Genomic DNA, 26,992 nt, shown 5'->3' on the forward strand with positions numbered 1-26,992 from the left:
AAATTTAAGGAGAATTGCAAATAATGATCAAACAGCATCGCCCTTCCAAACACTCTCCAGGTTAGGGCACCAAGTCAAACTGATGTGAAGATCCCATTCTGTTGATAGACACCATAGGCAGCCAGCACCTGATGTCACTAGACATCCCACTCATGCAATTCCCTTGTTCTAACTATATACTTATCAAGCAACCTATTGATAATTAAGTTTCTCATGCAGTTTGTCTCAAGGGAGCAATGTGCTGGTCAGGTCAACATGAAGACCAGGTCTGCTCAGCAATTAAATTTCTTAACGTAAATTACTGTATTGGCATTCTGGTTTTATACATCAGTCTCTTGTGAGCTTTGTTAGTGCCAGCCACCATCCCTGAGTTGTTGTTGTTGTTGTTGTACTTCCAGGACAGTGACATAATAAGTTTTCAGACCCTGTAGAAGTATACAGGACTGGTTTGGTTCAACAGAAAGCTCATTCAAGGGTTTCAAAACCCTAGAGAGACAGAGTGGCAGGGGAGACAAAGAGAGAAGAGAAGAGAAGAGAAGAGAAGAGAAGAGAAGAGAAGAGAAGAGAAGAGAAGAGGACAAGAGGGGAGGGGAGGGGAGAGTAGTTTAGGCAGATACATTGAGACAAATCTGTGTAGAGATGTGAATATAATATTAATGTTCATACAGTGGGAACTCACTAGTGAAACTTGAGTAGGAGGTGCAACATGATCAAAACTGTTACTCACAAGTCTACTATGTGCAGTTCTGCTTAGCAGAACTCATGGTTCAGTTGAGTTAGCCAAGCAAACAACTAACTACAACACAATATTATAAGCACACAGAGAACTCTGCAAGCACCAGAGAAAGTACCTGCAGTTTACTCTAGGGATGATCAGGGAAAAATTACATTTTTTATTCTACTTTAATATTCTTTCAAACTTCCCTCTTTATTTAGATACTTTTTTAGTTAAAATAAACGTATCAATATTTCAAAGAGCCTCAGAAGTGTATTTCTTACTTTCTACTAAATATTCCTACCTGGATATGCCATAGGCATCCTTAACTCAACATTTCAAAATCTAAACACATGATTTCTCTGCTTTTCTTCATGTGTTCCCTACTTTGGTGATTGTAACCACAATCCATCTGGTTATTGGGCATAGTCATGCTAGATTCTCTCTTCAACACCCAACATACAATCAGTCCTAAAGCCTTAAAGGTTTTGCCTTTTCATTACCTCTTAAATTTCTTTTCTCCCAGGGCCATTGCCTTAGTCCAGGTTTTAATCATTTGTCAGGCAGATTACTGAAGGAGTCTTCTAAATGGTTCCCTACCTTCATTCCAACTAGCTTCTATCCTTTCCAGCATGTTTTCAGTTTTAAAGCTAGGATGATAGTTCATTTAGTCATCCAACAAATGCATATGTGTCAGGGAATTTGTAAGTCCAGGGGATAGAGCGATGAACAAAATATACAAGGTTCTTGATTTTCACTGACATGATACTATAGACAAGACATTAATTATGTAAGCGAAGAAATGAATAAAGCAGTTTTTCAATAGTGATAAAACGTATAAAGTAAATACAATTAATTCATGTAGCAGAGAGTGACTATGTTAACTAGCTGCAATTTAAAACCTGAAACTACTAAAAAAAAAGAGAGAGAGAAAGAGTGTGTATGGCTGCAGGACTGGATTGTCATTAAGGCATCTGGGGCAATGACAGTTAGGAACAGGATGATAAGAGGAAGCCAGTCATGCAAAAGTCTGGGAGCAAAATATCTCAGTCAGAGGAATAACAAACACAAAGTCCCCAAGGAGGATGCAAATTTAGACTGTTCAAAAAATGGGAAGAAAGCAAGTGTAGCTACAATGAGAAGTTAAAGAGAGAAAGAGTGATAGGGGATAAGGTCAGTGAGTTACACAGAGGGCTCTCGCAAAAGGCCCCATAAATTTGAGTTTTAATCAAAGTGCTATGGGAAGCTATTGAAAATATATAAGTTGAAGAGCTGCATAATTTCATCTGTGATTTGAAAGTTCACTCAGGGTCTTGTGTGGATAATGGATTTAAGAGAAGCAGGAGTGAAAGAAGGAGGACCATTCTAGATTTCAGTGCAAAAGTATAGGTGGTAGAAGGAAAGATGGATAAACAGTTGATTTGGTGACATATTATGGAGTTATATCAATAAGACTTCCTATTGGAGTGAATATGGGAGATGAGAAAAACAAAAAGAAACCAAGGATCTGTAACCTGATGGATACTGGTGTCATTTTCTGAGATGGAAAAGACTGAGGCAGGAGGTTTTAGAACTTTGGAGCAGGAGTAGGAATCAAGATTTCAGCTGAGCCAAATTAAGTTTGAATAAGTATTGAGAATCCAAAGACAAATGTTGAGTAGGCAGCTAAATACAGAAACATGGAGGCCAATGGAAGGGCCATTGGTAGCAATAGAAGCTTGAGGGTCATTGACATACAGATAATATTTAAAATTATTGGCCTAGTGTAAAAACAGACTAGAGAAAGAGAAGAAAAGGCCAAGTCCTGTGGCATTCCAACATTTGGAGATCAAACAAAGATTGAAGAAACTGAAAAGTAGAAGCCAATGAGGTGAAAGAAGCTTCAGGTGAGTATCATGGCAAGGAAGCCAAAAGAAAAGAACATTTCAAAAAGTAGAGAGTGGTCACCTTTGTCAAATGCTGCTGTGAGGTTAAAACAAAAGTCACCACCACTGCACTTGGAAAGATTGAGATCATTGGTAACCTTCTCAAAATCAGTCTGAGGAGAGTGCTATACAATAAACCTCTACTGGAGAGAATATGAAGGAAGAGAGGAGGCTACAAACCATTTTGATTTGTAAAATAGTTTGAAATAAAAAGCCTATATCCATAGCACTCCCTTTGAAAACTCTCAGCCTCAAAATCTGAAAGGAAATTAAGAGAAATAAAAATAAATGGTGTCATAATTGGTATAACAAAGAGCACACCAATTATTTCAACAGGTAGCCAATATGGGAAGTGCATAAATTTAGGAAACAACATTGTGTCCTCACAATAACTTGAGATGTCTACTTGATAATGGCACTTCAGAATTCACAAGAGGGCATCAGTACAGTGCTTTCTATGTGTGTCACTTAAGCCAGAAGCTGGACTCTTCTGTACTTTGGCATTAAGAGTCGAATCACAGTCTTGAAATTTTAAGATTGCAAAGGACTTAGAGGTCATTTAGTCCAACTTCTTTATGTGAATGAATCCCCTCCACCACATCTGTAATGAATGTTTCTCCTCTCTCATCTTGAGAGTTAGTGAATTTGCCACCTCCGCCCAATGCTTCAGGTAGAAATAAATGCATCTTATTACATTTCAGATAGATTTTCTACCTTTTATAATAATAGTTATTTTAAGCATTGTGAAACCTACCAATTTGATTAGTATGAGTCATATGTCCTTCATCTATTTTGTGTATAGAGGAAAAAGGTAATTATGGAACGTGTAGGCCTTTTATTTCTATTTACCTGTCTACCTATATGCTGCCTCTTTCCAAGAAAAAAAACTTAAATGAAATGATTTAAAACACCTGGGTGCAAGAGAGTTATTAAAGTAGAAATAGAAATTCAAATTCCCAAAAAGAAATTCTTGACTCAAAGGCTAATGTAGTTGCTGGCATTGAAATTGAATTTATCAGTGGGCCTTCTACAATTCAGTACAAAAGAAAAATATGCTGGATTACACAGTTCTCTTTATATAATGGAAGAAAGTATACTAATTTGCCATTAAATTAAAAATTTATTTGTTCTAAATTAACAAGAGGAATTTCTCATGCAGCATCTTATAAAAGAGCCTTATGTCTTTGTTTTCTATGTGCATTCATTTTCATTGCCTAATGTACTGCTAAGGGTGCTAGACACTCATTTTTACCAAGCTCACAATCTCAACCCAATGCAAAACAACCTTTAAAAAAATTCTGTTGAATAAAGGGGACAAAATGATGTTCTTGTGAACTGAGAGAGGTGTATAGAAGATGGCTGACTGACAAGCAGAGAATGGTGTAAGAATTGGCCTGGATCTCTGATAATACTTTGTATCCTTCAGAAGGGAAGTGATATCTGTAAGCAAAAGAGGTTATTAAAGCTCATTCTGTTGCCAGAGGTAATGTGAAGAATTTGGGATTTCTCATTTGCTCTTTAAACACTCTAATTGTTTTTCCAGGAAGGGCATTATAAAATCCTGCAGCCTGAAAAGTTACAAATGGGTCAGCTGTGTCTTTCTGTCACTAAGCTCCTGTGGTTTTACAACACTTTCCCCTGTTCTTGGATTGAAGAGTGGGGGAAGTATGCCCACATAATGACCACTTCACCTTTGAAGGCCTTGTGGTGCTGGGGCATCACAAAAGGCCCTCAGTAAAAAGGCCCTCAGTAAAAATAAATTACTTTCCTCACAGTGGTTATCACAGTTTTTTGGACTTTACCTGGACTACCTGGTTCCATCATTAAATTCTAAATAAATGAAGACAGATCTCAACTCCTTCCCCACACCTAAAGCCAGCCAGGTTTAACTCTGCTCTCTTCTTTATGGCTAGAAAAGGCACACCTACGTGGATGGAACTGGAGGGTATTATGCTAAGCAAAATTAGTCACTCAGAGAAAGACAAATATCATAATGACATCACTCACATGAGGACTTTAAGATACAAAACAGATGAACATAAGGGAAGGGGAGCAAAAAGAATATAAAAACAGGGAGGGGTACAAAACAGAAGAGACTCATAAATATGGAGAACAAACAGAGGGTTGCTGGAGGGGTGGTGGAAGGGGGAATGGGCTCTAAGTGGGTAAGGGGCATTAAGAAATCTACTCCTGAAATCATTGTTGCACCATATGCTAACTAACTTGGATGTAAATTAATAAATGCATTTTTTAAAAGATTTAAAAAAATAAATAAATGTTATGGAAAACAAAGGAAGAAAAGGCATACCTATAATCTGTATTTTGTCTGTCCAAATGTGACAGCAATTTATATTATAATTCTCATTATTACTACCATATACTACTTCTACTTCTACTATTACTACTATTGAATCTGGATTATATCTAGTGGTCCCTTAAGGCCAATAGGCTAGGTTCAATTAGCACAAATTAGTTACTGGAAAATGAATGTAAGTGCAGTAAAAGTAACCTACATACCAAATGAGGCTGTTTGTATACTGGACAACAGAACGTATTCATGGTGTTACCATGGAAAGAACAAGAGATTTCAGACTTACTCTAAAGAAGGCATTGGTGCACCCTCAAATAAGTAACCCCAAACAAATGACTTGGCTTTTTACAGAATTAGAATAAACTGAATACACATTTGTTTAAAGCCGGAATATTACAGGCACGTAACAGTAAATGCTAACGTACATGCTGATGGTTGGCAGCTCAAAACAACGATAGCATGCTGATCGTGCTATTCATGCTATTTCACCTAACAGTCTGTTATGACATACAACTGCCAGAAATCAAGGTGAAAGCTAAGCAAAACCCAGCTGCCAACAGCATAATTTTCTCCTCATTCTTACCTATTCCACCCTGTAAACCCCTGTTTTGATTAGCAGGAAGCCTGGGAATAGAGGGTAAAAATAATAATAAAAGAGGCCTATGAATTACTGGATAGTTTTTAAATGCCATACAACTTTTAGAAAGAAGCACCAGTTGAGACAAGTACACATTTCCCTAGAGCAGTCTAAAATATCCTACAGCTTACATGATGCCTTGGTGAATGGTTATCTCCAAGAAAGCTGTCTGCTTTGGGAAGCTGCGTAGCACAAATACCTGGTGTGGAAGAAGTTGGCATAGCAACTTTGCATTTACAATGGTGAATCACACAGTAAACAGGTGCATCAAACAACTATCAAATGTGTTTGCTTCTCTACAAAGTGGTTAAATCTTATAAAGCATTTTTAGGCTTTTCTTTTTGAAAAACACAAACTCTCTGGTGCAATAATTTAAGGCAGTTCATTTGCTGAATAGGACAGAATATCCATGACTCATGGAAAGATTTGTTCTCTGTATTTTCTCTACATAAAGAACGTGACATTTAGGCAAAAAAATAAGTCATTTCCCCTTCATAACAGACATAATTCTCCATTGACCAGAAAATGGTACCAAAGATAAGCTTTCTGTGTTTGTCAAGAAATATATTTCCAAGAAAAGAATTGCTTACCTTTTGGCAACAGGCCCTTTGAAATTCAGATCAAATGTCTTTGGATCACCTGCATCTAAAACAAAGAAGTTTTTAAGCATATATGCCAATGAAATGGCAAATAAATACATATACAATATTAATAAAGAAAAATCTACAACTTGGCTACTGCCCAGTATAATGCTGTATTCAATCTTTGGTCCAAGGAAACATCAGTTTTGCCTTGGTTACATCTGCCAATCCTTTTCCCTCTCTCCAGCTAGAAGCAAGACCAGGAAAAGTTGTTAAGGACCATATTCTGTGCATACTGTACACATACCTCCCTTTGTTCTGGATAATAACATTATAGATTGCATCCAGGGTAGCAAAACTTGGAGCTCTTCTAGTCTGCAAAGCCATTCTACCATCTACCATCATCAAGTATTGCATACTTGTGAGGTGCAAAATATAATAGAGATGCTTACTTATCTAGTTCTCCCCTTTCTCTCAGTAGATTAGGCTTTCCTTCAAGAGGTTGAAATATTGTTGGTCTCTGCCACATTGGCTATATGGTATATACAAGTCACTATCATACTATATAAACATTATTTTTAATTGATATTTTAAGATCCTACCAACTGAGTCACCAGGTGCCCTAGGATGGAAGTTATTTTATACATCTTAGGCCACATCATGACGCATTGTTGCATCATGATTGTGATATATTACCCTCATTTGTAAACCGTACAAGGTACACACAGAATGGTTTTTTTCCCCTGGCATGTACTGTGTAAGCAGACCCAGGAGCAAGTTCTGTAAAATCATTCTGGCCAGGGATCTGTATTTTGCAATCCCATCCCCCCTCCCCTGCTTCCTTTAGGGATTTGTCCTTTGAGAAGGCTTAGTCCTGGAATTAAAGACAACATTCCTAAACAGAATGGCAAAACAACAACAACAACAACAACCATCACCAAACGCATGTGTCAGCAACCTGACTCTGCCTGTAAATGGGGAAATGAGGTCTGAGGACTCAGAGACCTCTTTAGTGTAATCATCTGCTGAGGACAAAACAACAGGAATGTAAAGACAAACATGCAACAGAAATCCAAGAGCCAGTCAGTCAGTGAATATTCATAAAGCACCTATTATATGCTGAGAGATCCAAGGGCACAGAAGATATTTAAGGCATGGTCCCTATCTCAGAGACCTTACAATTGGTGGGACAAGATCAATGCATTGATTTATTCAACAAAAGTCCTTAAGAATCTTTATTTACCAGGCCCTGTGTTGCAACACATGAACACTGAACATACCATATAAAACAATTAATAAAGAACCATATTATGTGGTATCAGCCTTAAGTGTTATAAGACTTCTAAGAAAGTAGGTTTCATCAAAGACTAGAAGAGTCACAAGGGTTTCATTCAAGAAAATGAGACTTTTGTGAAAGATTAGAATAAAACAAAAGACAAAGAAAAACATTTTGTGTGAATGAAACTAGAATTCTGTTAAATTCAGTAGCTATTTATTGATCACATGTTACGTGTTCTGCATTGAAAGAGACACTGCAGGGTATACAAGATTTAGTGAAACGGTCTCTGTCTTCAGCAAGCTAACTGATGAGCAGGGAGAGAAATAAGAAAAGTACCAAAATTGTTATAATACAAGGCAGAACATTATATCATAAGAGGGGTACAAAGAAAGTGTTATGAGATCCAGGGAAGGAAATGTCACTTTCAGCTGAGATTAGAGCCACAATATATTAAGTTAGACAGGTGAAGTTTAGACCTGTGGCGATGAATGAAGTCACCTAGGGTAGATATGATTAGCATGTTTGTGGGGATAGTGAAAAGATCAGCCTGATTGGAATAATAAATAATGGGATAGGAGAAGGGGGGAAAAACTGAATAGATACCATAGGATCAGACTATAGAAAGCCTAAAAATCTGGGATAGAAGATTTTGTCTTTGGGGTTTTTTTGTTTCTTTTTTTTTAAGAGAGAGAGAGAGGGAGAGGGAGAGAGAGAATGTGTGCACAAGCAAGGAAACCAAAGAGGTGAAAAACCTATATGCTGAAAACTATAGAAAGCTTACGAAGGAAATTGAAGAAGACACAAAAACAAAGGGAAAATATTCCATGCTCCTGGATAGGAAGAACAAATAGTGTTCAAATGTCAATACTACCCAAAACAATACACATATTCAATGCAATCCCTATCAAAATAACACTGGCATTCTTCACAGAGCTAGAACAAACAATCCTAAAATTTGTATGAAACCAGAAAAGACCCCGAATAGCCAAAGCAATCTTGAAAAAGAGAACCAAAGCAGGAGGCATCACAATCCTGGGCTTCAAGCTGTATTACAAAGCTGTAATCATCAAGACAGTATGGTAATGGCACAAGAACAGACACTCAGATCAATGGAACAGAATGGAGAACCCATAAATGGACCCACAAACATATGACTAATCTTTGGCAAAGCAGGAAAAAATATCCAATGGAATAAAGACAGTCTCTTCAGCAAGTAGTGCTGGGAAAACTGGACAGCGACAGGCAGACAAGTGAACCTGAACCACTTTCTTACACCATACAAAAAAATAAACTCAAAATGGATGAAAGACCTAAATGTAAGACAGGAAATCATCAAAATCCTTGAGGAGAAAGCAGGCAAAAACCTCTTTGACATTGGCCACAGCAACTTCTTACTCAACAAGTCTCCAAAGGCAAGGGAAACAAAAGCGAAAATGAACTATTGGGACCTCATCAAAATAAAAAGTTTCTGCACAGCAAAGGAAACAATCAGCAAAACTAAAAGGCAACTGACAGAATGGGAGAAGGTATTTGCAAACGACATATCAGATAAAGGGTCCGTATCCAAAATCCACAAAGAACTTATCAAACTCAACACCCAAAAAACAAATAATCCAGTGAGGAAATGGGCAAAAGACATGAATAGACATTCTCCAAAGTAGACATCCAGATGGCCAACCGACATATGAAAAAATGCTCAACATCATTCATCATCAGGGACATACAAATCAAAACCACAATGAGATACCACCTTACACCTATCAGAATGGCTAACATGAACAACTCAGGTAACAACAGATGTTGGTGAGGTTGTGGAGAAAGAGGATCTCTTTTGCACTGCTGGTGGGAATGCAAACTGGTGCATCTACTCTGGAAAACAGTATGGAGTTTCCTCAAAAAATTAAAAATAGAACTACCCTACAACTCAGCAATTGCACTAGTAAGTATTTATCCAAGGGATACAGATATGCTGTTTCGAAGGAGCACATGCACCCCAATGTTTATAGCAGCACTATCAACAATAGCCAAAGTATGGAAAGATCCCAAATGTCCATCAATAGATGAGTGGATAAAGAAGATGTGGTATATATATACAATGGAGTATTACTCAGCAATCAAAAAGAATGAAATCTTGTCATTTGCAACTACATGGATGGAACTGGAGGGTATTATGCTAAGCAAAATTAGTCAGAGAAAGACAAATATATGACTTCACCCACAATAGGACTTTAAGATACAAAACAGGTGAACATAAGGGAAGGGAAGCGAAAAGAATATAAAAACAGGGAGGGGGACAAAATATAAGAGACTCTTAAATATAAAGAACAAACAGAAGATTGCTGGAGGGGTTGTGGGAGGAGAGATGGGCTAAATGGGTAAGGGGCATTAAGGAATCTACTCCTGAAATCATTGTTGCACCATATGTTAAGTAACTTGGATGTAAATTAAAAAAAAAAGTGCTGAAAGCAGGATCTGGCACATAGTAAACCCCCAGTGAATATTCATTATTAGTCAATGTAATTACATGAAAAAAATAAATAAAACTTGATGAATGACGTGGGGTGTAAAAGAGAGAAGTCAAAGATGGCTTCAGATCAAGTGACCAATTCTTAATCACTTTTAGTCTTTTGCCCAGGCTTAAGGAGAGATTGATGCCACTGAAACAGTTTGAGAACATTAGTAGGTGGAAGAAACTGTAAAATTGTTATAAGAAAAAGAGCATGAGATTGATTTTGAAGTGATATCTGATTGTAAGTCTAGCATTCAACCAGAGTTAAACTGGAGTCTTGGGTCAAGTCTTAAGATAAATATGTGGAAGTCACAGAATTTATATCATGACAAGTGATGAACTCCACAAAGAAGAACTGCAGGACCTGTCAGTTATAATGTTACTATAGCAACAATAACAATAATATTTAACATGTTTTTAGCATTAAATGCTAAGTGTACAGCATTCATATGCATTATTTTGCTTACTTTGATACAAAAACCTTATTATGTAGATAGATTGGAAACCATTACTAGCCTCACTTTACATATGAAAATAAAACAAGGCATGGAGAGGCTAAGAAGATGCCCTACCTGGGATCCACACTCTGTGTAGTCTTATTGCAACAGAACAGATCCCACTGGCCTTCCCCTGCAATGCCAACGTTGGCTTCTACTCCAAGGGGAAGCATGTAAAATGTTTCCTGTTTGAGATAGTCCATATATACTTCAATGTCGAATTCTCTGACACATTGTCAATTTCTCTTTTCCTGACTGCTTGTCTAATTCTGCCCAACTGGTAACTGACCTCCTCTCTAATCCATAGGAGTGGGTAGATTTCTCCCATATGCCTGTTCCTTGGCAAGCAGGAACTGAATCTGGTTTGGACACTAGGCCCAAGCTGAGCCAGTCATTCCTGGTCACTGTATCCCAGAAATTTTGAATTAGAATGGACAGTAAGTTAGTCAGTGGGAGATTAGAACTGCAAAACATAAAGCCTGAAGACCAGGGAAGCAGAGAACACTAGCTTTCAGAAAGAAATTACTGAAGCAAATACGTTAAGTGAGACAGAGGTGGAAGTCCTGGTGGGCTGTATAGCTTCTTGGTCCAGTTCCTACCTAAGGCCCAGGGTTGTTTCATGAGATACGTTGTATACTTACACCAAATTCCCTTTTCTTGCTTTTTGCTAGTTCATGTCCCTTATAGCAACCAAAAAGTCCCACTTATAAACTCACTCTCTTGTCTTGATTTAGGTTTCAATAATTCATTTTAACAACACATTGTATTCTTGCTATGAACAGAATGGAGATTCAAGAATGAATTCTTGACACTAAGTCTGCCTTCATAAGTGTCACAGTTGAATAAGACACATAAGCTCAAAAGTATAATTTCAACACTGTGTAGTAGAGCCATGATAGAGACATGAAGAGGGTACCATGGGGCACAGAGTGGGGTCATGAGTGGATAGGTTTTCCAATTCCTGACTGACTCAACTTGGGCTCCATGTTCTACCTGCCCTCTGACTCCTGTGCTCTTAGACTCGGATCTTCCACTCTGATGTGGAACACTAATGTTGGTATTCTTGCTGGTTCCAGGTTTTAGTTCACAAATCTGGCTTTACAGCTTAAAAACTGTTTGGGGATACAAGTTACCAGCCCCTCGCACCAAATACTACAATTCTCTTGGTCTGGGGTGGGCATGAGAATATGTATCTTTAATTGTCCCATCAGATAATCCTAATATATAATCATATTTGGAGACCACCAAGACTACTTGATTTTATTCTGAATCTCATTCTTAACCTCAGTCTCAGTTTGTACATAATTCTTAATTCTAGCTGTTCATAACAGACCAAAGTTGATGGAGTAAGAAAGAGAAAAGCAGGTCATCATGATGTGTATGAGCTTTGGGAAACACCACAGTTAAGGGTAAAATGTAAAATTAAACAGTTACCGAAAAAGAAACAGAAAGTGACATTCAAGAAAGCTAAAGAATTCCATGAATGAGAGATTATGAATTCTACTGGAAAATGATTACTAACTGAATGCTTATTTATACGTGGGACTGCTGTAAGTACTTTGCACATATATCTGCCATTTTGCACAATTACACATAGAACACATGTGAGTTGTACTCCCTTGCACTATGCAAATCCCTGGTATATTTATTATGTTATTTAATGCCCCATAATTCTGTGATATATGTCATTGTCAAAATTCCATTTTATAAATGAGGAAGTTGAGGTACAGAGGGGAAGCTAATTTGCCCTATTACCCTTAGCATAATTAGAAGGCACATGGTCTGATCCCAAAGCCTATGTTGAGCCACTTGACAGAAAGTTGCTCATTGGTGATCTCAAAGAACATCCACAGATGAGTGGAGAGAGGAAGCAGACGAAAAGGGCTTAGCAACTTATATTCATCTTTTTGTTTATTTATTTAAATTCAAGTTAGGGGTGTCTGGGTGGCTCAGTCAGTTAAGCGTCCAACTTTGGCCCAGGTTATGATCTCGCAGTTTACAGGTTTGAGCCCTGTGTTGGGCTCTGTGTTAACAGCGTAGAGCCTAGAGCCTACTTCAGATTCTGTGTCTCCCTTTCTCTCTGCCTCTCCCCCACTTATGCACTTTCTCTTTCAAAACTAAAAAAAATAAAATTTAAAAAAAGCATTTAAATTCAAGTTAGTTAACATACAGTGTAGTCTTGGTTTTAGGAGTAGAACCCAGTGATTCATCTCTTACATATGACACCCAGTGCTCATCCTGAAAAGTGCCCTCCTTAATGCCATTTGCAACAATGTGGATGGAACTAGAGTATATTATGCTAACTGAAATAAGTCAGAGAACTCAACTTATATTGATCTTGTAATTATTCACTTTTTACATTAAAGATAGTCAAAACTGGTTTAAAAGTACCTGGGTTGGAGGGGCACCTGGCTGGCTACCAGTTGGTAGAGCATGCAACTCAATCTCAGAGGCTGTGAGTTTGAGCCCCACATTTGATGAAAAGATTACTTTTTAAAAAAGGTACCTAGGCTGGCTTCCAATTTTGGTGTGATTTGCACTTTACAAAGTTAAAAAGTGGATCACAGTGTAAATGAAATGCCATTGTCAAATCTGTCTGAAAAGCTGACACTTTCTGATTGTAAATCCTGGCTGCCTTTTATTTCAGTTGAAAATACACTAAACTAAAGCCACAGTCAAACGATAAGATTTAGCTGATTCCATATAGTAATGACAGCTGGAAAGTGATGACTTCAGCCTGCCCCATGTGTTGGCAGAACTTGTATTGTCATGCAAATTTTTTATTTCCTGAAATCTATACAGGCCCTTGCTTTTTCAGAGGCCCTCACAGTCTCTAATTGCATCTCTGGAATAAATAGACTGAGAGGCCAGCTAAGTGAAAAGAGCCACAATGCTTAACTATCCTATGGCTTAGCTAGTTGAATACAATCATATTTCTAACTTACAGAAAAAAATAATTATAATTAGGCAATCATTTTAATACCTCCTTAAGTTCATGTGATTCTCCGATCACCAAAATTATTTGACAACAGAATCACTAAAAACATTTATAATATAAGTTACTTATTATAGATAAAGTTGTTATTTTACTCATACAATACAATTGTTCTTCTTAGAAATAATTCAGGAAGATTAAGAAGAATAGTTCAGGTAATTAATTCAACTCATGGGTGTGGATTTCACATAATTTTGTTGAATGCAAATCGTAAGATAAAGCAGCAAGTTATGCTTGGAAAGACTCTTTTCTTTAAAAGCAATCTGTTTCTCAAAGAAAAATAACAATATAACTACCATTGATCAGTTACAAAAAGCAAAATTTGGGGAGAGGAGTTAAGTTGGCAGAGCAGCATGGAGACTTGGAGCTTGTTTCATCCCTGAAATGCAGCTAGATCAGCACCAAACCATTTTGAACACTTAGGAAATTGATCTGAGGATTAACTCAACAATCTGCATAACTTGAGCCACAGAACTCAGCACGCACATGGTGTGGAGAGGTGAACTGAGGGAAAGAAAAGCCACAGAGGGTAGGGAGCTGTTCTTGCAGAGAGAGAAAGAGAAAGAGGGATAGTGCAGCACATTGGTATCATTCAAGAAAACATTCCCCCAAAAGTAGCTGGAGAGAAAGAGAAAGAGTGAAAACACTCACAGGGGACTGAACAAGAAATCTGTTCCCCAAAACCATTGATGGGAAGAAAGGAGAGGGTTTCAATACCACCAGGATTCTATAAACAGTGGAGTACAGAGTCTGAAGTTCCAGAGCTCAGTGCCTGGCAGAGCTCTGGTGAGGAAGTAGGATAAATCCCCAGCAGCAGGCAGCAGGGTCTAAAGGGTCTGTGTGCCACATGGGGAGAGGTGGTTCCCCCACTTGGAGTGCATTTGATAGAGGCCATATGGCCTCCTCATAATAAAGGTCCCAGTGGACCTCAGAGAGCAGTTGGTATTAGGTATTTGCTGGTATTAGGATAAAGGAACCAGAATGGGATGAAACCTGGTTCTGACTATGTACTGTGATTTGCCATAATCTCTGAACCTCTGCCACTGAGCGATATTTTCTGGGGCAAGCTGGCACCCAGTCATTGCTCAGCGAGACCCCTCCCCCAGAAAGTCAATTGAGGTCCAAGATGCAGGGATCTCTGAAGTGTGGAGTTGTGTTTTATCTGAGATAAAACTCTGAAGGAAGGTGCCACTTGGCAGGTGGACACCTTGGACACAAACAGTGTACAGGCAGGAAGTGGACAGAGGCCGAGACAAAGGAGGGATGCTTGATCATGGGTTGGTCAGAGAGTGAATCAGAGACTAGGGAGCTGGGTGAAGCCATTTCCACCTCTCCCAGGCAGGAACATACTTGCAGGAGCATGGGGGCCACACTGATCCACTCCAGTAAGTTAAGCAGCACCACCTATTGCAGAATGGAACTATTACACCTAGCCCCACCTAACTGTGCCCTCCAAGCATGTACCCTGGAAGACCAACACAAGTCACACCACCTACTTAGTGTACAGACTATAGAGGATTTCATAGTTTCAGTTCTAGGGGAAACTGGACAAAACCTCATTAGGGTTTCATTTTGTGTGTTGGTTCATTTATTTGTTCATTTTCTTTGCTTTTGTTTTTATTTAAATTGTTTTCTTTTTTTCTTTGTTTTCATTCTTTTCTTCTTCTTTCTTGGATACAGAAAAAGAAAATTTTATTTTTTTACTTTATTTTTTATTTTTAAAAATTTGTTATGCTATTTCATTTCCTTTATTTCATTTTATTCTATTTTATTATGTAATTTTTTAATTTTTTAAAATTTTTCTTACTTTTTTTCTTTTCTTTCCTTATTTTCTCTATTTCATATTTTGTAAAAAATTTTTTAATGTTTATTTATTCTTGAGAGAGAGACAGAGAGACAGAGACAGAGAGAGACAGAGTACGAGCAGGGGAGAGGCAGAGAGCAGGAGACACAGAATCCAAAGCAGGCTCCAGGCTCTGAGCTGTCAGCATAGAGCCTGAATTGGAGCTCAAACCCACAAACCATGAGATCATGACCTGAGCTGAAATTGGATGTTTAATGGACTGAGCCACTGAGGCACTAATTTTTTTTGTAATTTTTTTTAATGTTTATTTATTCTTGAGAGAGAGACAGAGAGACAGAGACAGAGAGAGACAGAGTATGAGCAGGGGAGAGGCAGAGAGCGGGAGACACAGAATCCAAAGCAGGCTCCAGGCTCTGAGCTGTCAGCATAGAGACTGAATTGGAGCTCAAACCCACAAACCATGAGATCATGACCTGAGCTGAAATTGGATGTTTAATGGACTGAGCCACCAAGGCACTAATTTTTTTTGTAATTTTTTTTAATGTTTATTTATTCTTGAGAGAGAGAGAGAGAGAGACAAAGAGAGAGAGACATAGCAAAACCAGGCGAGGGGTAGAGAGATTCTCTATTTTATGAAGCTCCGTTCAACAAGCAGACCAAAATACACTACGATCTAGCTTCCTTTATTTGATTTTTTGTTTTGTTTCTAATTTTTTGATTTCCATTTTTCATTTTATTAATTATTTTCTTCCTCCAAAAAGACAAATCAAAGAAATTCACCTCAACAGAAAGAACAGAAAGAAATGACAGCAAGGTGCTTAATCAACATAGATATAATCAAGATGTCTGAACTAGAATTTAGGACCACAATAATAAGAATACTAGCTAGGGTTGAAAAAGAGCATAGAATCCCTTTCTGTGGAGATAAAAGAGATAAAATCTAGTCAGGACAAAATTAAAAATGCTATAACTGAGATGCAATCCCAAATGGAAGCCACAACAGCAAGGATGGACAAAGCACAGCAGCGACTAAGTGATATAGAAGACAAAATATGGAGAATAATGAAGCAGAAAAAATGAGGTACACAAAGGCAAAAGATCATGATACAAGACTTAGAGAACTCTGACTTATTAAAAAGAAATAACATCAAAATCATAGGAATCCCAAAAGATGAAGAGAGAGAAAGAAGGGCAGAATGTTTATGTAAGCAAATTAGAGCAGAAAACTTTCCTAATCTGGGGAAGGACACAGACATCAAAATCCAAGAAGCACAGAGAACTTCCATTAGATTCAACAAGAACTGACCATCAGCATGGCATATCATAGTCAAATTCACAAAATACACAGACAAGGAAAAAATTATGAAAGCAGCAAGAGAAAAAAAAATCCTTAACCTAAAAGGGAAGACAGATCAGGTTCACAGCAGACCTATCCACAGAAACTTGGCAGGCCAGAAAGGAGTGGCAGGATATATTCAATGTGCTGAATTAGAAAAATATGCAGCCAAGAATTCTTTACCCACCAAGGTTGTCATTCAAAATAAAAGGAGAGATAAAGAGTTTCCCAAACAAAAACTAAAGGAGTTCATGACCACTAAACTTGCAAGAAATTTTAAGGGGGACTTTTCGAGTGGAGAAAAGACAAAACAAAAGAAAAAAGTCCAAAAGCAACAAAGACTATAAAGGACCAGAAAACATCACCAGAAACACCAACTCTACAAGCAACACAATGGCAGTAAATTCATATCTTTCAGTACTCATTCTAAATATCAATGGACTAAATGCTCCAATCAAAAGGCATAGTGTATCAGAATGGATAAGAAAATAAGACCCATCTATATGCAGCTGACAAGAGACCCATTTTAGACCTAAAGACACCTGTGGATTGAAAGTAAGGTCATGGAGAACCATCCATCATGCTCCCAGTCACCAAAAGAAAGCTGGAGTAGCCATACTCATATCAGACAAACTAGATTTTAAAATAAAGACAGTAACAAGAGATGAAGAAGGGCATTATCTCTTAAGGGGTCCATTCAACAAGAGCTCTACCAACTGTAAATCTTTATGCCCCCAATGTGTAAGAACCCAAATATGTAAATCAATTATTCACAAACATAAAGAAACTCATTGTTAATATTACCATAATAGTAGGGGACTTCAACACCCCACTTACAACAATGGACAGCTCATGTAAGCAGAAAATCAACAAGGAAACAATGGCTTTGAATGACACACGGGACCAGATGGACTTAACAGATATATTCAGAACATTGCATCCTAAAGCAGCAGAATACCCATTCTTCTCAAGTGTACATGGAACATTCTCCAGAAGAGATCACATACTGGGTCACAAATCAGCCTCAATAAGCACAAAAAGACTGAGATCATACCTTGCATATTTTCAGACCACAACACTATGAAATTCAAAAACAACTACAAGAAAAAAATTGGAAAGACAATGAATACTTGGAGATTAAAGGACATCCTACTAAAGAATTAGTGGATTAACCAAGAAAATAAGAAGAAATTCAAAAGTACATGGAAGCCAATGAAAATGAAAACACAAGATCCCAAACCTCTGGGATGCACCAAAAGCTATCATAAAGGGAAGTATATAGAAATCCAGTCCTTCCCAAAGAAGGAAGAAACGTCTCAAGTACACACCTAACCTTACACCTAAAAGAACTGGAAAAAGAACAGCAAATAAAGTCCCCAAACAGCAGAAGACAGGAAATAATAAAGATTAGAGCAGAAATAAATGATATCAAAATCAAAAAAAACACAGTAGAACAGATCAATGAAACCAGGAGCGGTTTCTTTGAAAGAATTAACACAACTGATAAACCCTTAGCCAGACTGATCAAAAAGAAAAAGGAAAGGACCCAAATTTTAAAATCACGAATGAAAAAGGAAAAATCAAAACCAACACCACAGAAATACAAACAATAATAAGAGAATATTATGAGCAATTATATACCAACAAACTTGGCAATTTGGAAGAAATGGACAAAATCTAGAAATATATAAATTATCAAAACTGAAACAGGAAGAAATAGAAAATTTGAACAGACCAAAACCAGTAAAGATATTGAATCTGTAATCAAAAATCTCCCAACAAACAAGGGTCCAGGGCTGGATGGCTTTCCAGGGGAAATCTACCAAATATTTAAAGAAATGATAACACCTATTCTTTTGAAGCTGTTCCAAAAATAGAAATGGAAGGAAAACATCCAAACTCATTCTACAAGGCCAGCATTACCTGATTCCAAAACCAAAGAACCCACAAGAAAGGAGAACTACAGACCATTTCCCTGGTAACCATGGATGCAAAAATCCTCAAAAAGACACTAGCAAACTGGATCCAACATACATTAAATACATTATTCACCATGATCAACTGGGACCTATTCCTGCAAATCAGGGCTGGTTCAATATCCACAAATTATCAATGTGATACATCACATTAACAAAAGAAAAGATAAGAACCACATAATTTTCTCAATAGATGCAGGAAAAGCATTTGACAAAATACAACATCCTTTCTTCATAAAAAAACCCTCAAGAAAGTAGGGATAGAAGGATCATATCTCAAGATCACGAAGTCCATATATTAAATTCCCACCACTAATATCATCCTCTATGGGGAAAAACTGAGATCTTTCTCCCTAAGATCAAGAAAACAAGTATATCCACTCTCACCACTGTTATTCAACATAATGGTGGAAGTCCTAGGCTCAGCAATCAGATAACACAAAGAAATAAAAGGCATCCAAATCAGCAAGGAGGAGGCCAAATTTTGCTCTTTGCAGATGACATGATATTCTACGTGTAAAATCCAAAAGACTCCACCAAAAAACTGCTAGAACTGACACATGAATTCAGCAAAGTCACAGGATATAAAATCAATGTACAGAAATGGTTTGCACTTCTACACACCAATAATGAAGCAGAGAAATCAAGAAATCAATCCCATTTACAACTGCATAAAAAAATCATAAAATACCTCGGGATAAACCTAACCAAAGAGGTGAAAAATCTATACACTGCAAACTATACAAAGCTTATGAAAGAAATTGAAGCAGACACACAAAAAATGGAAAACATTCCATGCTCATGGATTGGAAGAACAAATATTGTTAAAATGTTGATACTACCCAAAGCAATCTACATTTTCAAAACAATCCCTATCAAAATGACACCAGCATTCTTCACAGAGCTAGAACAAACAATCCTAAAATTTATATGAAACCAGAAAAGACCCCAAATAGCCAAAGCAATCCCCGAAAAAGAAAACCAAAGCTGAAGGCATCACAATTCCAGACTTGAAACAGTATTACCAAGCTGTAATCATCAAGACAGTATGGTACTAGCACAAAAACAGACACATAGATCAACAGAATAGACAAGCCGGAAATGGACCCACAAATGAATGGCCAACTAATCTTTGGGAAAAAAAAAAGAAACAAAAAGAGTATCCAATGGAAAAAAGATAGTCTCTTCAGCAAATGGTGCTGGGGAAACTGAACAGCGATGTGCAGAAGAATGAAACTGGATCAGTTTCTTACACCATACACAAAAATAAATTCAAAATGGATGAAAGACCTAAATGTGAGAGAGGAAACCATCAAAATCCCAGAGGAGAAAACAGGCAACAACCTCTTTGACTTCAACTGCAGCAACATCTTACTTGACATTTCTCCAGGGGCAAGGGAAACAAAAGCCAAAATGGACTATTGGGACCTCATCAAGATAAAAAAGCTTCTGCACAGCGAAGGAAACAACAAAACTAAAAGGCAACCAACAGAATGGGAAAAGATATTTGCAAACGACATATAATGTAAGGAGTTAGTATCCAAAATCTATAAAGAACTTTGCAAACTCAACACCCAAAAAACAAATAATCCAGTGAAGAAATGGGCAAGAGACATGAATAGATACTTCTCTAAAGAAGACATACAGATGGCTAACAGACACATGAGAAGATGCTCAACATCACTCATCATCAGGGAAATACAAACCAAAATCACAATGAGATACCACCTCACACTTGTCAGAATGGCTAACATTAGCAACTTAGGCAACAACAGATGTTGGCGAGGATACAGAGAAAAAGGAACCCTTTTGCATTGTTGGTGGGAGCACAAACTGGTGCAGCCACTCTGGAAAAGAGTATGGAGGTTTCCCAAAAATTAAAACTAGAACTACCCTATAACCCAGCAATTGCCCTATTAGGTATTTATCCAAAGGATACAGGAGTGCTGATTCCAAGGGGCACATGCACCCCAATGGTTATAGCAGCACTATCAACAATAGCTGAAGTATGGAAAGAGCCCAAATGTCCATCAACTGATAAATGATAAAGAAGATGTGGTATATATACAACAGAATAATACTTGGCAATCAAAAAGAATGAAATATTGCCATTTGCAACAACATGAATGGAACTGGAGGGTTTTATGCTAAGCGAAATAAGTCAGTCAGAGAAAGACAAATATATGATTTCACTCATATGTGGAATTTAAGATACAAAACAGACGAACATAAGGCAATGGAAGCAATTACTATATAAAAACAGAGAGAGAGAGACAAACCATAAGAGGATCTTAAATACAGAGAACAACCTGAGGGTTGCTGGTGGGGTGTTGGGTGGGGGATGGGATAAATGGGCAAGGGGCATTAAGGAGGACACTTGTTGGAATGAGCACTGGGTATTATATGTAAGTGATGAATCACTAAATTCTATTCCTGAAATCATTACTACACTATATGTTAACTAACTTGAATTTAAATTTTAAAAAATAATAAAATAATTAATTACTTTTAAAAAATAACTCATGGGGATCTAAGCATGGTGACTATAGTTAATAATACTGTATCGTATATTTGAAAGTTGTTAACAAATTAAATCTTAAAAATTCTCATTATAAGAAAAAAAATTCTGTAACTATGTATGGTGCTGGATATTAACCCGACTTATTATGTGATCATTTTGCAATATATACAAATATCCAGTCATTATGTTATACACTTGAAACTAATATAATGTGTTTGTCAGTTATACCTTAATCATAATAATAAAAAATAATTTTAAAAAAAGCAAAAATCATAAACCTTTAATATTGTTTTTTCAAGTATATTCTTCAGAGAATGTAATGTGGTTTAGAGAGCAAAAAGAGAACTGTAAGTTGGGACAAAGCGGGAATTAGAGCTATTATTAGCGACCAAGTCAGATAGCTTTCCAAAACCAAGGAAAAATGATGTAGTAGAAAATTAAGTCTTGCTTTAATATTCTACAACAGCTAGTGGAAAATTGTGAATAATTAAATACTTGTTTTACCCTTTGTTTTTCAAACATGTTTATGATTTTGTGTATAAATGAGGTCCTGCCACTTCGTCTGAGGAAAAGATTCCCTCTCCTCCAAGTATCAACAAAAGATAAGGGACCGTGTCTTTGCCATTTCTTACAGGGAGAATATTCCTATTTCTTAGCCCAATACACATGGTCTCCCACAAACTGACCCATCTCACCAGCCTCATCTTCTACCATCCCTCACTTCAAACTTGATCTTCTAGCCATTCTGTACTGCTATGATTCCAGCCTAAATCAGGTGTTTTGCATAGTGCCCTTTGAACAATATGCCTTTCCCCTCTTTGTTCTTGGATAATGGCTAAAGAAATCATATAGTTCCCTTACAAATTACCCACACATCCTCTAGGAGAAGAACAAGAACCAAGACATTCTACTGGCTACTGTGCCAGTGGGTGGAGCCCACTTTGACTAGAGATCAGTGCTGAGAACTTTCATATAACCCCATATAACTTTCATATATTCCCAAAGTAGCTCATTGCATTCATCTCTGAGACATATATACTTATTATTTGCATTGTTGCACTTGGTACACTATACCACAAGGCATTTGCTGTGGTAGAGAGATGCCTGTGTCCTAATTCCCCAAATTTGTGAATATTTTACTTTACAGGGCAAAAGGCACTTTGTGGGTGTGATTAAGTTGAGAACTGTAAAATGGGGAGATTATCCTGGATTATGTAGGTGAGCCCAATATAATTACAAGGGTCCATAAACGGGGAAGAAAGAGACAGAAGTGTCAAAGAAGGATATGTGACTATGAAAACAAGGTCAGAGTGATGTGATATGAGAAAAACTCAATTGGCCATTGCTGGCTTTGAAGATGAAAGGGAGTTGTGTGCCAAGGAATGTGGCAGTCTCTAGAAGCTGGAACAGTAAGAAAATGGATTCTTCCCTAGAAGATTCATTTCTCTAGAAAGAAATGCATTTGGGCCTATGCCTTCATTTTAGACCATTAAGACTTATTTTGGACTTCTGACCTCCAGAATTGTGAGATAAAAAATTTGTGTGATTATAAGCCACCACATTCGTGGTAATCATTATAGCAACAAGAGGAAGCTAATATACATGACTATTTCTCCTATTGGATTCATAGCTCCTTTAGGGCAGACACCAGAGTTTGGTTATTGTTCTATTGCTATTACCTACTTTGGTGCCTCATATATACATACATAACAGGCACTCAATAAATGTTTTTGAGGTAAATTTTTTTTAATGTCAATGTAATTTTGAATTCATATCTTTTATTTAGGTAATGAAAACACAAATAGGAGATCAACCTTGACAATTACTAGCTAATCACTGCAGATAGATTTCACTTGGAATAAAGGCAAGTTAATAGACTCCTAGAATTGCACTGATGTGAAAAATTACTCTCTCTATTAATGCAGCATTCAATTTGTAATGTCAGTACCAGTAGGAGGGATGCCTGGGTGTTCAGTTGGTTAAGTGTCCGACTCTTGATTTCAGCTAAGATCGTGATCTCACAGTTCATGGGATTGAGCCCCTTATAAGGCTCTGAGCTGATAGCACAGAGCCTGCTTGGGGTTCTCTCCCTTTCCTTGTGCCCCCCACCACTAGCATGCTCTCTCTCTCTCTCTCTCTCTCTCTCCCTCAATAAATAAACTAAACAGCAACAACAACAACAACAACAACAACAACAACAACAACAACAACAAAAAGACCAGTAGGAGCTTACAAAGGAAGTAATGAAGACATTATCCCATACTAGTGAATAAAAATTGGGTATCAAATTATGTGGTATCAAATGTTATCTCTGCCACCTATAACTGTATGATCTTGGGAGAATTATAATTTTTCTCTCTGAACATCCATTATGCCATCTATAAAATGATAAATAGCAAAAAAAAAATTTTCTTTCATAATGAAAAAAGAATCAATTTCTGCCTTTGGGGTGACCATGGGAAGGAGTAAAATACATGTATGTTACCCTCATAACCAAAGTATATCAGTGTAGAATCCATGCAACCCAACTTAAGTTGAATTTTCACATTGACCTTAGGGACACCAATAATTCTAGAAAGGTTTCCATGACTAAGCTGGATGTGACACTTATGGAGTAACTTAATAGCTTTTTGGAAGAGAGGAATTTTAGGATACTTATGTGTCAACTGGGAAAGCCACACAAAAGCACATGCTCTGCCAGCGCAAAGAGCTATGCCTCGGTGAGGAGACAAGAAAGCAGTTAGAAGAACGACACACCAGGAGTTGGGGCAAGATTTACAAAGCCCCTCAAGTCTTCCGAGAAAGTAATACAATTGACATCCTTTTGTGCATCTGAATGATGCAGAAGAAATAGGAAAGTTAAGGCAGAGGGACCAACAAGAAGATTGCTGTTGTATTTCAGACATAAGATGGTAAGAGCCTGACTGACGCTGCAGCAGTGAGAGGATGAGGCAATCCCAAAAGCATTACAAAGGAACACATTTTGTGGGGGTGAAATAAAGGGCACGGAGACATGTTTCATCACCTAATGAAGGCAATGCCTCATGCAGAAAATGATGTGCATTCCAGAAGTTCATCTAGGGCAGAAACACGACCCCACATTGGACATGGCAAGATTAATGGAAATGCAAATGAGACTCCTTCAGCATCGATTCAAATCAAACAATACTGTGGTACCATGACCTTAAGATGGTTGTTTTTCTCCCAGTCTGAGTAATTTCCTAAACATATGGAATGATAAATCACCCTATGTTACATCAAGAATGTCAAATCTCCTGCTTTAAGAAAGGTTTTTCTAATCAGTGTTAGTTTCTAAGAAGTTTGCATCACCATTTGAAATAATTTGCCCTATACGAACATGCGTCATTTACATTCAGTTGAACAACCTCCACTTCCACTGAACAGGCAAAAGAAAACATATATAAAATACTCGGGCTGCTTCTTCATAGACTGATTTTATAGGCAGTGCTGAAAGATGCACATTTAGGGGCATTGGAAATGCACTTCTGAAAAAATGATTTTTCTTGACTACTGTCACAAAGCAGTGAATTTGTGCTATAGAACAGCCATGAATTATTGGATAATCACATATCTTCTCAGAATGAATAAAATTCTGAATCAATATTGATTTAAAAAGAGAGTCTAGAAGCAAACAAGAACATGAATTGAGTTGGAAGGTTATCAGCTTGGGGTTGCTAATATTTCTTTCTAACCATATTTGTATTTTATTGCTCAACATCAGGCACTCAAAAAAAAAAAAAAAAAGGAGCCATGACATACTCTAATTGCACTGGAGCAATTCCTTATTTTCTTTCAGTACCATAGGTTGTGCATTTCATTATAATGCAAGACCCTATTCCCTTACCTCCTAGAAAATATAACAATTTCACTACCAGAGATAGAAAATGAAGAGTATATTTACTTGCCCTAAATAAAAAAATAAGTGACTTCATCTTGCCTTTCTATCTGCAGAATTCAGCCAATAGAACAGTAAAGGAATAAAGTTTAGAAGAAATGAGTTTTCATCATTATATAGTTATAAAAATCAAAAAAAGGAGAAAATTCTTTAAAATTATAATTGAGTAAAAAACTTTTTGTTGAACTTAGGAATAAACACTACTAAAGAAAAATAGCAAGGATTTGTCAGTTTATCACAAATGCACAAAACAGTTTGGTAGCCAGTGATAACATCTCTCCTACCTCCTCATATTGTCCACAGGTTATTGATGAGAACAAAATTAAACAGCACATTAACTCTGACTTTTGCCACAACTCAAGAAGATGGAAGATAATAATCACTGGAAAAACATCCCTATTCCTGGGCCTGAATGTAAGGGAGAAAACACAATTTAGTGCACACTTTCTATTCAACAAATAAAAACTACAGGTGAAATATACTATTAGAATCTATATTAGATGAATGCCTCTACTTACAGGATAATTGAGGAAAAATTGTGGTAAACTATGGTCTTTCATCAATGGGTCAGACTAGCTATTTAGAATGACAAAAGGGGGAATAGCAGACAACAGGAATTACACAGAACCCACTGCATGACCCACCCAAAAGTGTATCTCCATTCAGAGAAAAGAGAAAGAGAGAGATTCTTCTTGTTCAGGGCTGGGATGGGGGGGGGGGTGGGGGAGTGGGTATGTGTTACAAAACAAGATAATCACTTGGAATGGATGCCTGGGTACTTATCTCACTTTCTCCTATAGTCCTGTCTCCTTGGATCAAGTCAAAGATAAAATAGCCTGGATTTTATACTTGTAAATTCTATATAGCATCTGTGAGGCAGAAATGCTCATGAATATTTTTTCCTCACAAAATGGATTTTTCACAAAGAGATGGAACATATTGGAGCTCATTGTCAAAAGAAAACTTTGATCTTACTTCTTTTACATTCTAGATAGATTTGGAGGTGAGAATGAAAGACTAGGGAAGGGGAATCTAACACTGAAGATGAGTTTGTCTCATAATCTGGCATGATGGTAGTAATATAAAACTGTGAAAATAAACCCATAAGTAAAAGTCTACCTGTTAGCTCTAATTCCAAAAGTATGAGAGGTTCAACTCCCTCCCACCCCCACAAAAACTACAAATTCTGGATATAAAACTTAAAGAATATCTTCTTAATAGCACTGGAAAGCTGACAAAACAGTGAAGTAATACCAGTCCAAAATCTAAGTGAAAGTGGGAACCCAGAGATAAAGGTACTACTAAAGCTACTATAGCCTCAAAGATATTTACCAACTTAAAAAAATTCAAGGAGCAAGGGAAACAGAAGACACGGACCAGAGGCTACTCAAGATAAGGAGTCAAATAGGAAAACATCACTTCACTAAGTTGGAACTCCAAAGGGCTACAGCCTCAGAGTGAAACCTACCTCACCCTTAACAAAATCACCTTGACACTGAGCAGAAAGATGGGAGAACACCTTCATTTGAATTTGCAGTGTATGTGAAGTATTCTCAGAAGGATGGGGGGCAATCTGTAGGTATTCCTAGGCAGTTGACAAACAACACACCTCCATTGGAATGCATATTATTCTAAGAATGTTCACAAATCATTTTCCAAAGAAAATATGCAGCAAACAATAATAAAAATAATAAATTACTTAAGGAAACAAGATACCACGAAAGAACTAGATAATACATAGAAAACAGAAATAGACCCATAAAGTCTTAAGATATTTACATGCTTAGTCCCAGATTATAAAACAACGATGCTTACTGTTTTGTTTTGATTTGCTTTGGTTTTTTTCGGAGATACAAGACAAACTTAAAAATAAATGGGAAGAACTATTTTGAAAAACTACCTAGCAGATTCAAAAATAAAGCAAATCAAGTCTGGAAGTGAAAAACACAACAGGGGCGCCTGGGTGGCTCAGTCAGTTAAGCCGCCAACT

General features: G+C 37.2%; 1 protein-coding gene across 10 annotated transcripts in view; it reads right to left on the bottom strand.

Moving 5' to 3' along the window:
- The window catches only part of SLC44A5 (solute carrier family 44 member 5), a 371,332-nt gene that overhangs the window by 144,823 nt on the left and 199,517 nt on the right, over positions 1 to 26,992 (bottom strand). For all 10 annotated transcript variants that reach the window (XM_042952512.1, XM_042952509.1, XM_042952507.1 and 7 more), the window contains one exon: positions 6,179 to 6,233. In XM_042952512.1, coding sequence (XP_042808446.1) covers positions 6,179 to 6,233 — 55 coding nt within the window. The remainder of the gene's footprint in view (positions 1 to 6,178; positions 6,234 to 26,992) is intronic.

Source organism: Panthera leo, chromosome C1 (genome assembly GCF_018350215.1).
Source record: "Panthera leo isolate Ple1 chromosome C1, P.leo_Ple1_pat1.1, whole genome shotgun sequence".
Taxonomy (NCBI): domain Eukaryota; kingdom Metazoa; phylum Chordata; class Mammalia; order Carnivora; family Felidae; genus Panthera; species Panthera leo.